The sequence below is a fragment of the Zalophus californianus genome, chromosome 15 (genome assembly GCF_009762305.2).
Source record: "Zalophus californianus isolate mZalCal1 chromosome 15, mZalCal1.pri.v2, whole genome shotgun sequence".
In the NCBI taxonomy this organism is placed as follows: Eukaryota; Metazoa; Chordata; class Mammalia; order Carnivora; family Otariidae; genus Zalophus; species Zalophus californianus.
This window is the reverse complement of record NC_045609.1, coordinates 63,007,624-63,023,944: the sequence shown is the minus strand read 5'-3', so window position 1 is coordinate 63,023,944 and position 16,321 is coordinate 63,007,624. Positions and strand designations below refer to the sequence as shown.

General features: G+C 38.9%; 1 protein-coding gene across 5 annotated transcripts in view; it reads left to right on the top strand.

Moving 5' to 3' along the window:
- Window positions 1-16,321, top strand: part of CFAP43 (cilia and flagella associated protein 43) — a 184,167-nt gene that overhangs the window by 73,807 nt on the left and 94,039 nt on the right. For 3 of the 5 annotated variants that reach the window (XM_027596566.2, XM_027596565.2, XM_027596563.2), the window contains exons 1-3: window positions 3,281-3,724; window positions 8,463-8,559; window positions 11,313-11,480. In XM_027596566.2, the coding sequence (XP_027452367.2) occupies window positions 3,373-3,724; window positions 8,463-8,559; window positions 11,313-11,480 (617 nt within the window). In that variant the 5' untranslated portion in view covers window positions 3,281-3,372. Of the gene's footprint in view, window positions 1-2,017; window positions 2,147-3,280; window positions 3,725-8,462; window positions 8,560-11,312; window positions 11,481-16,321 lie in introns of those variants that run through there. The other 2 variants (XM_027596564.2, XM_027596568.2) reach the window with 2 other exon arrangements.

Here is a 16,321-nt window from a genome sequence, read left to right as displayed (position 1 = left end):
ATTCTCAACTTGGCCTTTACCTGACCCATGGCTCCTTCTCTAGCCTGGTCTTCAGTATTTTCTTCTCATCTCCCTCTGCTCCAATCACACTACCCTTCCCAGTTCATCCAATCTGTTGTCCGGTCTTAACACCTTTACAAAAACTTTCCTCTGCCCATCCTACTGCCCTGACCCCTGCCAGCCCCAGCAATCACTCTTCATCCTTCTGCTTTCAGTGAGAATGGCACATGCACGCAGAAATCATCTGACTGCCCTTCCAACTAGGTGAGGACTGATATAGGAAAGATGTTGGGGTCCAGAGCTGACCGCCAAGAAAGAATTCTTGAGCCATCTTTGGTGCAAAAGGTGGTTTTATTAAAGCACAGGGGCAGACCTGTGGGCAGAAAGAGCTGTACCGGGGTCATGAGGAGTGGCCGATTATATACTTTCAAGTTGGGAGGGGGTTAGGGATAGCAAAAGTCTCTAAGGAATTTGGAAGCAAGGTTTCCTGGACCTTGAGGGGGGCTAGCTATTGTTAGGAAAAGGTCATTTATTATTGTCCAATAAGACCTTAGTTATGATACCCTTCAAGTTTATATCAGTGGGTCATATGCCTGGGGGATTGCCAACACATATCTTGTGGGGGGGGGGTAAAGATAAAGGAAGTTTCCAAAAGAATTTTTATATGTTAAAGCAGACTTACAGGATCAGGGGGTCAGGCTAAGATTGCCTTTTGCCCTTAGCAAAGTATTAACATTGAGGCAGCTGAGTTCCTAGAAGAATGTCACTCTGCTTGTTTCAAGGACTTGTCAATGGGCTGTGAGTAGTAAGGAAATTTAATTTTTCTGTTGCCTTTGTTTCCCACATCAAGGACCTTAACATAAATGTTTACTCAAAGTATCATGCTCCTCTTCTTTTTAGTTCAATCTATAATTCTGTATTTGTGCAGTGAAATGGACGTCAATCCTCCCCTTTCTGGACTCCCCCAGTCTCTAAGTTCCAAGAAGGAAGAGATTTTATCTGTTTGGCTCGTTATTTTGTTTTAAGTGACTAGCTCAATGCTTGGGAGAGGGGCGCCTGGGTGGCTCAGATGGTTAAGCGTCTACCTTTGGTTCAGGTCATGATCCCAGGGTTCTGGGATCGAGTCCCACGTCAGGCTCCCTGCTCCTTGGGAGCCTGCTTCTCCCTCTACTTCTCTCTCTCTCTCTCTCTCTCTCTCTCTCTCTCTCTCTCTCTCTCTCTCTCTGTCTCTCATGAATAAATAAATAAAATCTCTTAAAAAAATAAAAAAAAAAATGCTTGGGAGATACTCAGTAAAATTTGTGAACGAAAAGAAGGAGAAAAGGTGGCAAGACAGGGAAGAGAGACCTAAAGAAGAGAAGGGGAGGGCAGGCAAGAGAGGTAGGGAAGGGAGGAGAGAGGTAGGGAAGGGAGGAGAGGGGAAGGAAAGGGAGGGAGGGGAAAGAGAGTATAAGAGGGAAAAGAAAGAAAGGACAGGATGTTGGCCTTTCAGCCCGGTTACTTCCTGAAGCTGTCTGCCTCCTTGAAGTCGCCGTGGGCCCATTTGAGAGTAATATAGTAATTAAAGGCTTGGAGCTCTAGATTTAGATGACGCCTGGCTTTAAGTCCCACTCGACTTTGCAGCCGGAGACAATTTGCTTCTCTCCACTTTACTTTGCTTCTCTGTAAAATGGGGCTGATGAGTGATTTGAAGCTTAAATGAAATAATGCCTGCGTGGCGCTTGGAACAACGTCTGGAGTGGTCAGCACACAATATTAACCTCAGCTATTGATATTATTAATATTGTCATTATTTGCCGCAGGGTAGGCCTTCCAGCACCCACTCTGAGGGGCCCGCCCCTCGCTTCGCTCACCGCTCTTTCATTGGCTGAGGCGTGGCAGCGCTCCCACCAATCCGCTAGGCTCGAGACGAGCAGGTCTACAGGACAGAACCAATGGGAGCAGGGGTTACAGTCTCCTAGATACGGCGGTAACTGCGGACGCTTTGCGGTCGGCGCCGCTGGATCTTGGAGTAACGGCTGCAGACTCGAGGCGGCCTCGGGCATTTCCTACCCGGGACCCCGCTGAGAGAAACGCGGCTCATGGCGCAAGGCCGGGAGCGAGAGGAGAACGTCTACGCCACCGCCGGCGCGTCCCTGTCCGTGAGGTGCGGCGTCCACCGCCCGGCGACGGACTTGGGTCTGCCGGAAACTTCCTTCTGACCTAATCCGCCCCCTACCCTCTTCTTCCTCCTATTCTTTAGACCCGTTCTCCCGGAAACCTGGACCTCTTTATCCCCCAACGCTTTCCTGCAGACTCCCTGTGTGACCTCTTGTCTCCATCCCCCGTCCCCCTATTTAGTGACCGCATCTCCAGCTGTTTGCACCCCTCCCCCCACTTTTCTGTGACCCTACCCCTGTCACGCATCCACAGTTGCTCACCTCCTCTCCTCATTTCTGCCTCGTCTTTCTGGCTCAGTACCCCGTTTTCCCCTGACCTTTCGTACATAAGCTCCCCCCCACACACACACACCCATCCTGCCTTCCTGTCCTCGTCATCTGTGGTGATTTCCCCCCCTAAGTTAGGGCAGTCAGTCCCTTCCTTCTAACCACTATCCACTAACTTTGGATTTATTTGCACTTTGAGTGGTCTTTGAAAAGCATAAAGAGCTGCACAGATAAAAGGGGTATTTCTTTGCTTCCGCATTTTAGAGTTTCATACAGCCTCTTCCACCGGCCCCGGCTCTACTCTCCAGGCCGTGGAAGTCTCTCACCAAACTAGTGTCCTTCTCTTTCCTTCCCCACCATCTTTAAGCACAAATTTAGTATTTAAATAAAAGTAGAATCAGACTCTCCTTCCGAAGGATACACCCACCACACATTCCTTACTTAAAAATACATTCCTTTTGTGTTCTAACCTTTTTATTCATGTTGACTTAATTCCATTTACTTTCTGCATTTATCTGTATTTTTAGATCTAAAATAACAGCTATACACCCTTCATCGTGGTAAAGAAACAGTTTTTCTACTTGGCTCACAACCACAAAGCAGGCTGCCCGATTCAAAGTTGTTTTTTTAAAGCTTATTTTTAAAATCAAAACAAAGATAATAGAACGGCCCAGGATACACCCTGTTTTCTCTTAGATCAGGCTCTTTTCTCTCTCTGTCATTTTTACTTTTTCTTTTCCAAGTATTCAGACCCCAGAAATCCTTCTGAGACTTTCTCAGGTTTGATCGGAGGATTTGCTTCACTGAAAAAGTTCTCTGAAGAAGGCTGTTAAGACCTAAGACTAAATCTCTATAGTGCCTGGACCCAAACTGGTCTCACAGCCAGCCTATGTATTCTTTTATCTTAGAGATTGTTTTGGGCAGAAAGGGGGTGAAGATAGAATAGATGTGTTTCAAATATTTTGATGGCTTTTTGTTTGCTTTGTTTAAAAAAAAGTATTTGAAATGTTTTATATTGATGGTGACATATTTTTTCCCCCAAAGATGGGTCCAAGGATTCCCTAAGCAGAATGTTCAGTTTATCAATGACAGCACCATCTGCTACCCTTGTGGGAATTTTGTAATATTTATTAATATTGAAACCAAGAAAAAGACTGTACTGCAGTGTATGAATGGAGTTGTGGGTGTCGTGGCAACTAATGTTCCTTATGAAGTTGTGGCTTTTTCTGACCGGAGGCTAAGACCTCTCATCTACATATACAACTTTCCTGGATTGACCAGAAGGAACAAATTGAAAGGTAACCTGCAAGACTCTTCATCTGCCATAACTAAAGGGTTTTGTTATGTGACCAAATCTGGTTCTTATAAATGAAGGGTGTTTTATGTTTATTTTTGTTTTTTATAATACACATTTTTAAAGAGGGAATCAGGCTGATCACAGAGAATTTAATTAAGTGGGCTACAGCCTTGCTACTCAAAGTGTGTGGTTGTTTACCTTCAGCATTGGCGTCACCTAGGATGCCTGTTATAAATGCAGAAATGGCTCCCATCCCCAGACCTAGTGAATCAGAATCTGCATTTTAACAAGATTCCCTGGGTGATTCATATGTACATTAAACTTGGGAAGCGCTGGGCTAGAAGACTTACAGCACTAAATGCAGTTTAGTGTTTTTTCAGAAGATTTTTTTTTCTTTTCTGATGATTTATTGAAAATCCAAGTAAATTGATAGCATACAAGTTCTAAAGTCTCTGAGTCTCAATTTCCTTAGGCGTGGGGACAATGGTAGGATCTACTGTTAAGGCTGTAGTGATAATAAATGAAATTATATATATATGTATATATATTTGATATATCAATTATATATGTCATGTTGACACATATAATTGATATGTCAATGTGACACACGCACATATATATGTCAATCACTGTTACCCACCATTTATTATTATTCACTTATTCATAGATACAGCTGACCCACAATGGGCTGCTGCACATCTACTGGCGTTTCCATCTAATGATTCATTCCCTCATTTAACACATCAAGGTTAGAAAGCTCAGGAGAGCTTGAGGCTAGTCTTAGTTATTTAGGCTTATGGGTCAAATAAGTCTTTGGGTTAAGCCAGGGAGTTCATCTATAATGTGTAACATTTTATTTGTGGGGAAATTTGTATTCTCAACATATTAAAACAACTTTTAAGGTGAAACTTGTTCATACATTGGTAACTGTCTATATGGACTGTAATTACTCTTCATCTTTAAAATTTCCTCAGTTTGCTTATGTGACTATAGCCCTGTCCAAGCAACTAAGAGTTAATTCAAATCAGTAGCCAACATTTATATTAAATAATGAAACTCTAAAGGCATTCACAATAAAATGATGATTAAGTCATCAAGGATACCTATTGTTACCACAGTTATTTAGTATCAACCTGGAATTTCTAGCCAATGCAATAAAATATGGAACAGAAAAAGTATATCTATGGAAAAGAAGATTATGGAAATGCAATAGTCCTACTAGGACTAATGAGAGAATGTTGTAAGATGCTGGTTTCAAAATACCCACACGATTAGTAGAAGATTTAAATACTTAGAAATGATTCAGGAAGAAATGTGAGTGACCTCAGGCGAAGAAAACTACAAGAATATCATTGATTTAAAATATTTAAGCATATACAGACATATTCCTGGATGGAAAGCCTAATTATTATATAGTTCTTCACAGAAAATAATTCCTAAGTTTGTCATGTTTCAGAGAGCAAGGAGGATGTAAATGATACTAAAGTTCATCTAGAACAACAAAAAGTAGAGAATAGGAAAATAGGAAAGAGAATGATGGTAAGACAGAAGGTCCTTTTAATATTATTCTATAGTGATTAAGAGTGTAGTATTGGTGCAGGGTTCACCACATCAGTGGAAGAGTTGAAGATTGGGGACAGGCTTGAATATATAAAAGCTAAGTATACTCTCTCCTCATCCCCAAAATAGATAATATAGATTATTTAACAATTAAATAGTGATGTTAAGAAAATTATTTGAGGGATGCCTGGCTGGCTCAGTCAATGGAACATCCGACTCTTAATCTCAGGGTCATGAGTTCAAGTCCCGCTTTGGGTATAGAGATTACTTAGATAAATAAAATAAACCTTAAAAAAAAAAAACAATTTGTGCTCTTTTTCGTGGTGCCTCGGAGGTGGTAGGCTGCTTCAGGATGAAGCCGAACATAACTTTCCCAGCTACCGGCTGCCAGAAACTCATTGAAGTGGACAATGAATGCAAACTTCGTACCTTTTATGAGAAGCGTATGGCCACAGAAATTGCTGCTGACGCTCTGGGTGAAGAATGGAAGGGTTATGTGGTCCGAATCAGTGGTAATGACAAAAAGGCTTCCCCATGAAGCAGGGTGGGTGTCTTGACCCATGGCCGTGTCCGCCTGCTGCTGAGTGAGGGGCATTCCTGCTATAGACCAAGGAGGACTAGAGAGAGAAAGCGCAAATCTGTTGGGGTTGCACTGTGGATACCAATCTCAGTGTTCTCAACTTGGTCATTGTAAAAAAAAGGGGAGAAGGATATTCCTGGACTCACTGATACTACTGTGCCTCATCGTCTGGGGCCCAAAAGAGCCAACAGAATCTGCAAACTTTTCAATCTCTCTAAGGATGATGTCTGCCAGTATGTTGTGAGAAAACCCCTAAACAAAGAAGGTAAGAAACCTAGAACCAAAGCGCCTAAGATTTAGTGTCTTGTTACTCCACATGTCCTCCAGCACAAACGTTGGTGTATTATTGCCTTGAAGAAACAGCGCACTAAGAAAAATAAGGGCTGCAGGATATGCTAAACTTTTGGCCAAGAGAATGAAGGAGGCCTAAGAAAAACGCCAGGAACCAATTGCCAAGAGACGGAGGCTGTCCTCTCAGAGCTTCTACCTCTAAGTCTGAGTCCAGTCAAAAATGATATTTTCTAAGAGTGATGAATAGATCAGACATCAAAAAGAAAAAAAAACAATTTGAACAAAAGTATCAAGTTAGATATTCGTGTTATACTCTACATCAAAACATATGTCAGACAAAAATAAGAGTTCATTATAAACAGCAAACCTATTGGAAAAGTAGAAAGTATGGTAGAATATTTAAACAATTTCAGAATGGGGAAGAATTTTTCACACAAAGGAAAAAATTAAAAATAGAAAAATTGACATATTTGATTACATACAAATTTAAAACTTAAGAACATCAAAAATACTATGAAAAATTAATAGGCAAAAAATAAACTGAGGAAGATATTTGGAACAAATATGACCAAGTATTTTCAGAATGTTTATGAAACAATAAGAAAAAAACCAAACATCACATTAGAACAACGGAAAAAGTAACTGCCCAAACCACAAAACTACAGATGACCACAATCATCAATAACATTCTATCTCAACATCCTTTTAAAAGCTTGATGTTTGAACCAAGATGAGGTTTTTCTGCTTATCAAGATCACGACTTTTTAAAGCTGATAACTGCTAGGCAGAGTGCCGTGAAATTGGTAGCACACTTTTTTGCTGAAGGTGGGAATAAGTTTTTTCTTCCAAGTTTTTATTTAAATTCCAGTTAGTTAACATATAGTGTAGTTTTGGTTTCAGGAGTAGAATTTAGTGATTCATCACTTACATGTAACGCCCAGTGCTCATCACAAGTGCCCTCCTTAATGCCCATCACCCATTTAGCCCATCCCCCACAGTGGGAATAATTGATAACAATCTTTCTGGGAAGTAAATATTACCATATTTGACTCAGTTAAACTCAGTTGAGGAACTAGAATTCAATTTTAAGGAAATCAGAAATATAGTCAAAAGATTTGTATGCGCAGGAGTTAAAAGCACTCTCATAATAGCAAAAGATTGGAAACTTCCTACACCTCTAGTAATATGAATATGGTTAAATAAATTAAAACATCTCACAAAGGAGTATTATATAAACATAAAAATCACATTTTTGAAGAATTATTAATGATAAAATGCTCAGTGTAATGTAAACAATAGGAGTAAGACTGTATGACCTGTCTTTTAAATGAATTGTTTTATATAATATTTAATCCATGATTGTTATAGCTATAAAAAGCAGCATATTTTTTTCAAAGTTATATTTAAAGAAAAAATGTATATTTACAAGTAAGCACAGAAGAAAATACCAGAAATTTACTGGATTTGGTAGTGAGATTACAGAGGATATATTTTCTTGTAAAGCATTTTTTTTTATTCATGTCAAAAGACAGACATGGGAGAAGGTAGATCTGGTACCTATGGAACCACACTGAAGAACAGCAGATAGAGGGGAAATCAGATCTTCATATGCAGGAGGGCAGAAGCATCCTCACGATGCACATTTTAAACACGTTGTTACTAAGACTTTTAAAGTTATGTTTCATGTCTTCAACTACAGGGACAAATGAGAAAGAACTTTTTATAATTGTTCCAAGAACTGGAAGATATTAAACAAAGGGCCAGCTGTGGCCCAAGGTATAGAGATCTGGAAGTAACCTAGGATGATTACAACACCCCAAAGTATTTAAAGTTGTTTGAATAACTTTCCTAATTACAATGTTTCATATATTTATGGAATACGTAATCCTTCTGGGTCATTTCAAATCACACTGGGACATACATGATACAGTACACTCAGTTTTGATTGAAGTCTAGAGACAGTGACCTAATGGTCTTAATTCACTTTAATATCTTTAAATTTTTTCTTTTTTTAAAAAAGTAATTTCTATGCCCAACATGGGGCTTGAACTCACAACCCCGAGATCAAGAGCCACATGCTCTACCGGCTGAGCCAGCCAGGTGCCCCACTCTAATGTCTTTTAAAAAAGAATCTTAACTTTGCTTTTAGCTTTCTGTTCATAGTCTTAGAAATCAGCTAGGAGATGTGCTATTCCAAGAGCTAAATGCTTTTGAATTATGTGCAAATCATTAGCTAAGGTAAATAAACTGTAAGACCAGTTAATCTAAACGCGATAATTAAATCTTTGTAATGGATTCTATATTTTAGGCAATGTTCTTCTGGACTACACTTTACTTTCATTCAGTTACTGTGGCACCTACCTGGCTAGTTACTCCTCTCTCCCAGAATTTGAACTGGCCCTTTGGTAAGTTAACAGTATGCTGCAGAATTCCTTTCATTGGATTACATTTTAATCTTGTCCTTCTGGATTGTATTAAAAGACATAGATGTGAAAAATCTGGAACAAGGAAAAAATGGAAGGAATAGAAGTCCTGATCAGAAGGTTGAATATAGTTGCTACTTCTAGGCATACAATTTGGCAGGGCAAAAGCTATATGAGAGCAAAATTATCGTTTTGTTGATGTGTTATAATATTACCTTATTGGGTAAAGAAAACAAATGTATAAAGTTTCATCATTCCTTCAAATAAATGGTAGCTTTGAGTGGTTTGCCTGTTTTCCACTAATGATGAAATTAAGATGTACTCTCTATCAGAGCTAAGCTGGAAGTAATTGTTTTTAGAGACATTAGAACAGTTATATGTTCAGAGAGTGGAACATTATACCTCATTTGCCAGCTGTATAGGAAATACCTATGGATAAGACACATCTGTGGTCTTTGCTGGGTCATTTCATAGGGCCAACCTCAAAGCTGTACTCACTCTTCCATCTATAATATAAACTCCCTCACGGGGGGAGTTTTTCTTTTAAGGGGAAGTACAAACTGTTTCAGGAATGATTGAAGATACACCTTACACACAAGCATTTCTTATCCAAAAATATAATCTAGGTTCAGAGAACCACATTTAGTTTATGCAGTTTCTTTTTTTAAAAAACAGCTTTATCGAGGTATAATTGACAAAAAAACTGTCCATATATTAAGAATATAATTTGATAAGTTTTGACTTCTGTACGCATCCATGAAACCATCACCATAATCAAGATAATAAATATATCTGTCACTCCAAAGTTTCCTTGTGCCCCTTTCTGATCCTTCCTTATTGGCTCTTCCACACACACCCTTACACCACCCTTGCCCCATCCCTCAGCCCCAGCCCCCAGGCAGTCATTGATGTGTTTTCTATCACTCTGGATTTGTTTGCATTTTCTAGAATTTTATATACAGGGAGTCATCCATTATGGACTCTTTTTTTTTTTTTGTCTGTCTTTTATGCTGCATAATTACTTTTTTAATGCAGCATAGTTATTTTGAAATTGCTTATGCTGCTGTATGTATCAATAGTTCATTGCTTTCTATTCCATGGCATGAATATACCACAGTTTGTTTATCCACTCACTTACTGATGGATAGATTAACTAATCAATCCATCAGTTGCTGGGGCTGCCATTAACAAAGTACCACAAACTGAATGGCTGAAACAACAGAAATTTATTGTCTCACAGTTCTGGAGGCTAGAAGTCTACGATCCAGGTGTAAGCAGGGTTGGTTTCTTTCAAGGGCTATGAGGGAGAATCTGTTCTAGGCCTTTCTCCTTGGCTTGTGAATAACTGGATTCATGTTCACATGATGTTCTCCTTGTATATGGATCAGTCTCCAAATTTCCCCTTTCCTTTTATAAGGATGTTCATCCTACTAGAGTAGGACCACACTAAATGACCTCATTTAACTTAGTAAAGACCCTATTTCCAAATACAGTGACATTCTGAGGTACTGAGGGTTAGGACATCAACATATAAATCTGGGGGGACACAATTCAACCTATAACAGTACTTAAAGGATGAGTAGGAACCAACCTGTGAAGAAGATAAGGAAGAGGATTCTAAGCAGCAGAAAGATGTGCAAATGCCATGAGGTCAGAGAAAATATGGCAGACTTGAAGATTTAATTAAGAGAGCATAATGATGGCAACCAGAGATTAGCCATGAGAGGCAAATACCCAGTAGTGCAATTGCTGGGTCGTACGGTAGCTCTATTTTCAACTTTTTGAGGAAACTCCATACTGTTTTCCAGAGTGGCTGCACCAGCTTGCATTCCCACCAACAGTGTAGGAGGGCTCCCCTTTCTCCGCATCCTCACCAACACCTGTTGTTTCCTGAGTTGTTAATTTTAGCCATTCTGACTGGTGTGAGGTGGTATCTCATTGAGGTTTTGATTTGTATTTCCCTGATGCTGGATGATGTTGAGCATTTTTTCATGTGTTTGTTGACCATTTGTATGTTTTCTTTGAAGAAATGTCTGTTTATGTCTTCTGCCCATTTCTTGATTGGGTGTTGAGTTTGATGAGTTCTTTATAGATTCTGGATACTAGTCCTTTATCTGATAAGACCTTTGCAAGTATCTTCTCCCATTCTGTCAGTTGTCTTTTGGTTTTGTTGACTGTTTCCTTTGCTGTGCAAAAACTTTTTATCTTGATTAAGTCCCAATAGTTCATTGTTGCCTTTGTTCTCCTTGCCTTTGGAGACGTGTCTAGCAAGAAGTTGCAGTGGCTGAGGTCAAAGAGATTGCTGCCTGTGTTCTCCTCTGGGATTTTGATGGATTCCTGTCTCACATTGAGGTCTTTCATCCATTTTGAGTCTATTTTCATGTATGGTGTAAGGAAATGGTCCAGTTTCATTCTTCTGCATGTGGCTGTCCAATTTTCCCAACACCATTTGTTGAAGAGACTGTCTTTTTTCCACTGGATATTCTTTCCTGCTTTGTCAAAGTTAGTTGAGACAGAGTAATATTTTAAAAGCACATAGTTATTTTGCTTTCTTAGAAGGGTACAGTATAATGATAAGTGTAATTACTAATAAATTTTATATTTAACATCATGGACTAAATGTATTGTGAATTAAGGCTTAATTTATGTAAATTGTTTTCAAATAATTAGATAAATGTTCTCAAGATGTGAAATTCAAATGAATTATTTTTTACAAAACACAATTTCCCTCTAAGGAACTGGGAATCAGGTGTTATTTTGTGCAAGAAGACACAACCTGGTATGGATGTAAGCCAGATGACTTTTAACCCTATGAACTGGCGCCAGCTGTGCTTATCAAGTCCAAGTGCAGTGACCATGTGTACTATTGAAAGAAGTAACCAGGAGCATCATCTCAAAGCAAAGTAAGAGACTTAGTTACTACACAGCAAAATGGTGGTCTTAGTTTGCTTTCATGTAATGTGATTGCATCAGTTTGATGAATTAACTGGCTTTATATGTACATATTAAACATCTTAAGTTATAATATCTTTCTACATATATAATTACCTTGGAGTGCTTGCTTGCATTTTGAAAGGATTCTTTATGACTTGATTTCTCAGTGAGGTTCTTTTGAATATCAAGTCATCCTCAAGCTTTTCCCAACATGTTTTAATTTACCAGAATTTGATTTGCTCTTAGTATTTCAAAACATGCCTATTTATAAAAAGGGTAGTTATGAATTTTGATCCTATTACTTTGATGCCTAGTTGGAATCTCAAAAATAAGAGATATGGAAAGCATATAGATTATTCCTTCAGCCACATAATCTATAAACAGAAGGGTAGTTGCATATAGTGGAGTCATGGGAGTTACATATTTAAATAGAACTGGGTCAGAAAGAAATTTTATGACCAGTGTCCTGGTGATCGATGATAATGGTGTGTTTGTTAAGGAGAGTTCAAAGACTCAAGGTGCCTCTAAACTGACTATTCTCAGTGTATTCCACAAAGTTAAAGACTAAGTTGATATTGGACATATATATCCTTGAAATTACAATTTTTGAAAAGTTGCCTTTTTCAAATTTTATTTTATTACGTTATATTAATCACCATACATTACATCATTAATTTTTGATGTAGTGTTCCATGATTCATTGTTTGCATATAACACCCAGTGCTCTATTCAATGCGTGCCCTCTTTAATACCCATCACCAAGCTAACCATTCCCCCTCCTTCCTCCCCTCCAGAACCCTCAGTCTGTTTCTCAGTCCATAGTCTCTCATGGTTCATCTCCCCCTCCGATTTCCCGCCTTCATTTTTCCCTTCCTTCTATCTCCCCCTCCTCCTCCTCCTCCTCCTCCTCCTCCTTCTTCTTCTTAACATATAATGTATTATTTGTTTCAAAGGTACAGGTCTGTGATTCATCAGTCTTACACAATTCACAGCACTCACCATAGCACATACCATCCCCAATGTCTATCACCCAGCCACCCCATCCCTCCCACCCACTACCACTACAGCAACCCTCAGTTTGTTTCCTGAAATTAAGAATTCCTCATATCAGTGAGATCATATGATACATGTCCTTCTCTGATTGACTTATTTCGCTTAGCATAATACGCTCCAGTTCCATCCATGTCGCTGCAAATGGCAAGATTTGGGGTTTTTTTTTGATGACTGCATAATATTCCATTGTGTATATATACCACCTCTTCTTTATCCATTCATCTGTCGATGGACATCCTGGCTCTTTCCATAGTTCGGCTCTTGTGCACATTCCTGCTATAAACATTGGGGTGCACGTACCCCTTTGGATCACTACATTTATATCTTTGTGGTAAATACCCAGTAGTGCAATTGCTGGGTCATATGGTAGCTCTATTGTCAACTTTTTGAGGAACCTCCATACTGTTTTCCAGAGTGGCTGCACCAGCTTGCATTCCCACCAACAGTGTAGGAGGGCTCCCCTTTCTCCACATCCTTGCCAACATCTGTCGTTTCCTGACTTGTTAATTTTAGCCATTCTGACTGGTGTGAGGTGGTATCTCATTGAGGTTTTGATTTGGATTTCCCTGATGCCGAGCGATGTTGAGCACTTTTTCATGTGTCTGTTGGCCGTTTGGATGTCTTCTTTGGAAAAATGTCTGTTCATGTCTTCTGCCCATTGCTGATTGGATTATTTGTTCTTTGGGTGTTGAGTTTGAGAAGTTCTTTATAGATTTTCATACTAGCCCTTTATCTGATATGTCATTTGCAAATATCTTCTCCAATTCTGTTGGTTGTCTTTTGGTTTTGTGGACTGTTCCCTTTGCTGTGCAAAACCTTTTTATCTTGATGAAGTCCCAATAGTTCATTTTTGCCCTTGCTTCCCTTGCCTTTGGCGATGTTTCTAGGAGGATGTTGCTGTGGCTGAGGTCGAAGAGGTTGCTGCCTGTGTTCTCCTCTAGGATTTTGTTGGACTCCTGTCTCACATTTAGGTCTTTCAACCATTTGGAGTCTATTTTTGTGTGTGGTGTAAGGAAATGGTCCAGTTTCATTCTTCTGCATGTGGCTGTCCAATTTTCCCAACATCATTTGTTGAAGAGACTGCCTTTTTTCCATTGGACATTCTTTCCTGCTTTGTCAAAGATGAGTTGACCATAGAGTTGAGGGTCCATTTCTGGGCTCTCGATTCTGTTCCATTGATCTATGTGTCTGTTTTTGTGCCAGTACCATACTGTCTTGATGATGACAGCTTTGTAATAGAGCTTGAAGTCCGGAATTGTGATGCCACCAGCTTTGCTCTTCTTTTTCAACATTCCTCTGGCTATTTGGGGTTTTTTTCTGGCTCCATACAAATTTTAGGATTATCTGTTCCATTTCTTTGAAAAAAGTTGCTGGTATTATGATAGGGATTGCATTGAATGTGTAGATTGCTCTAGGTAGCATTGACATCTTCACAATATTTGTTTTTCCAATCCATGAGCATGGAACGTTTTTCCATTTCTTTGTGTCTTCCTCAATTTCTTATGAGTATTTTATAGTTTTCTGAGTACAGATTCTTTGCCTCTTTGGTTAGATTTATTCCTAGGTATCTTATGGTTTGGGGTGCAATTGTAAATGGGATCAACTCCTTAATTTCTCTTTCTTCTGTCTTGTTGTTCGTGTATAGGAATGCCACTGATTTCTGTGCATTGATTTTATATCCTGCCACTTTACTAAATTCCTGTATGAGTTCTAGCAGTTTTGGGGTAGAGTCTTTTGGGTTTTTACATAAAGTATCATATCATCTGCAAAGAGTGAGAGATTGACTTCTTCTTTGCCAATTCGGGTGACTTTTATTTCTTTTTGTTGTCTGATTGCTGTGGCTAGGACTTCTAGTACTATGTTGAATAGCAGTGGTGATAGTGGCCATCCCTGGCATGTTCCTGACCTTAGAGGGAAAGCTCTCAGTTTTTCCCCATTGAGAATGATATTCACTATGGGTTTTTCATAGATGGCTTTTATGATATTGAGGTATGTACCCTCTATCCCTACACTGTGAAGAGTTTTGATCAAGAAAGGATGCTGTAGTTTGTCAAATGCTTTTTCTGCATCTATTGAGAGGATCATATGGTTCTTGTTATTTCTTTTATTAACGTATCACATTGATTGATTTGCGGATGTTGAACCAACCTTGGTTGGTCGTGGTGAATAATCCTTTTAATGTACTGTTGGATCCTATTGGCTAGTATTTTGGTGAGAATTTTTGTATCCATGTTCATCAAGGATATTGGTCTGTAATTCTCCGTTTTGATGGGATCTTTTTCTGGTTTTGGGATCAAGATAATGCTGGCTTCATAAAATGAGTTTGGAAGTTTCCCTTCCTTTTCTATTTTTTGGAACAGTGTCAGAAGAATAGGTATTAATTCTTTAAATGTTTGGTAGAATTCCCCTGGGAAGCCATCTGGCCCTGGGCTCTTGTTTGTTGGGAGATTTTTGATTACTGCTTCAATTTCCTTAGTGGTTTTAGGTCTGTTCAGGTTATCTGTTTCTTCCTGGTTCAGTTTTGGTAGTTTATACATCTCTAGGAACGCATCCATTTCTTCCAGATTATCTCATTTGCTGGCATATAGTTGCTTGTAATATGTTCTTATAATTAATTGTTTGTATTTCTTTGGTGTTGGCTGTGATCTCTCCTCTTTCATTCATGAATTTATTTCTTTGGGTCATTTCTCTTTTCTTTTTGATAAGTCTGGCCAGGGGTTTATCAATCTTGTTAATTCTTTCAAAGAACCAGCTCCTAGTTCTGTCGATCTGTTCTACTGTTCTTTTGGTTTCTATTTCATTGATTTCTGCTCTGATCTTTATTATTTCTCTTCTCCTGCTGGGTTTAGGCTTTATTTGCTGTTTTTTCTCCAGCTTTTTTAGGTGTAGGGTTAGGTTGTGTATTTGAGACCTTTCTTGCTTCTTGAGAAAGGCTTGTATTGCTATATACCTTCCTCTCAGGACCACCTTTGCTGCATCCGAAAGGTTTTGAACTGTCATGTTTTCATTTTCATTTGTTTCCATGAATTTTTTTAATTCTTCTTTAATTTCCTGGTTGACCCATTCATTCTTTAGTAGGATGCTCTTTAGCCTCCATGTATTTGAGTTCTTTCCGACTTTCCTCTTGTGATTGAGTTCTAGTTTCAAAGCATTGTGGTCTGAAAATATGCAGGGAATGATCCCAATCTTTTGGTACTGGTTGAGACCTGATTTGTGACCTAGGATGTGATCTATTCTGGAGTATGTTCCATGGGCACTAGAGAAGAATGTGTATTCTGTTGCTTTGGGATGGAATGTTCTGAATTCATCTGTGAAGTCCATTTGGTCCAGTGTGTCATTTAAAATCTTTATTTCCAGAAAAAATAAATAAATAAAAAAATAAAATCTTTATTTCCTTGTTGATCTTTTGCTTAGATGATCTGTCCATTTCAGTGAGGGGGGTGTTAAGTCCCCTACTATTATTGTATTGTTGTTGATGTGTTTCTTTGCTTTTGTTGTTAAATGGCTTATATAATTGGCTGCTCCCATATTAGGGGCATAGATATTTACAATTGTTAGATCTTCTTGTTGGATAGACCCTTGAAGTAGGATATAGTGTCCTTCCTCATCTCTTATTACAGTCTTTGGTTTAAAATCTAATTTGTCTGATATAAGGATTGCCACCCCAGCTTTCTTTTGGTGTCCATGAGCATGGTAAATGGTTTTCCACCCCCTCACTTTCAATCTGGAGGTGTCTTTGGGTCTAAAATGAGTCTCT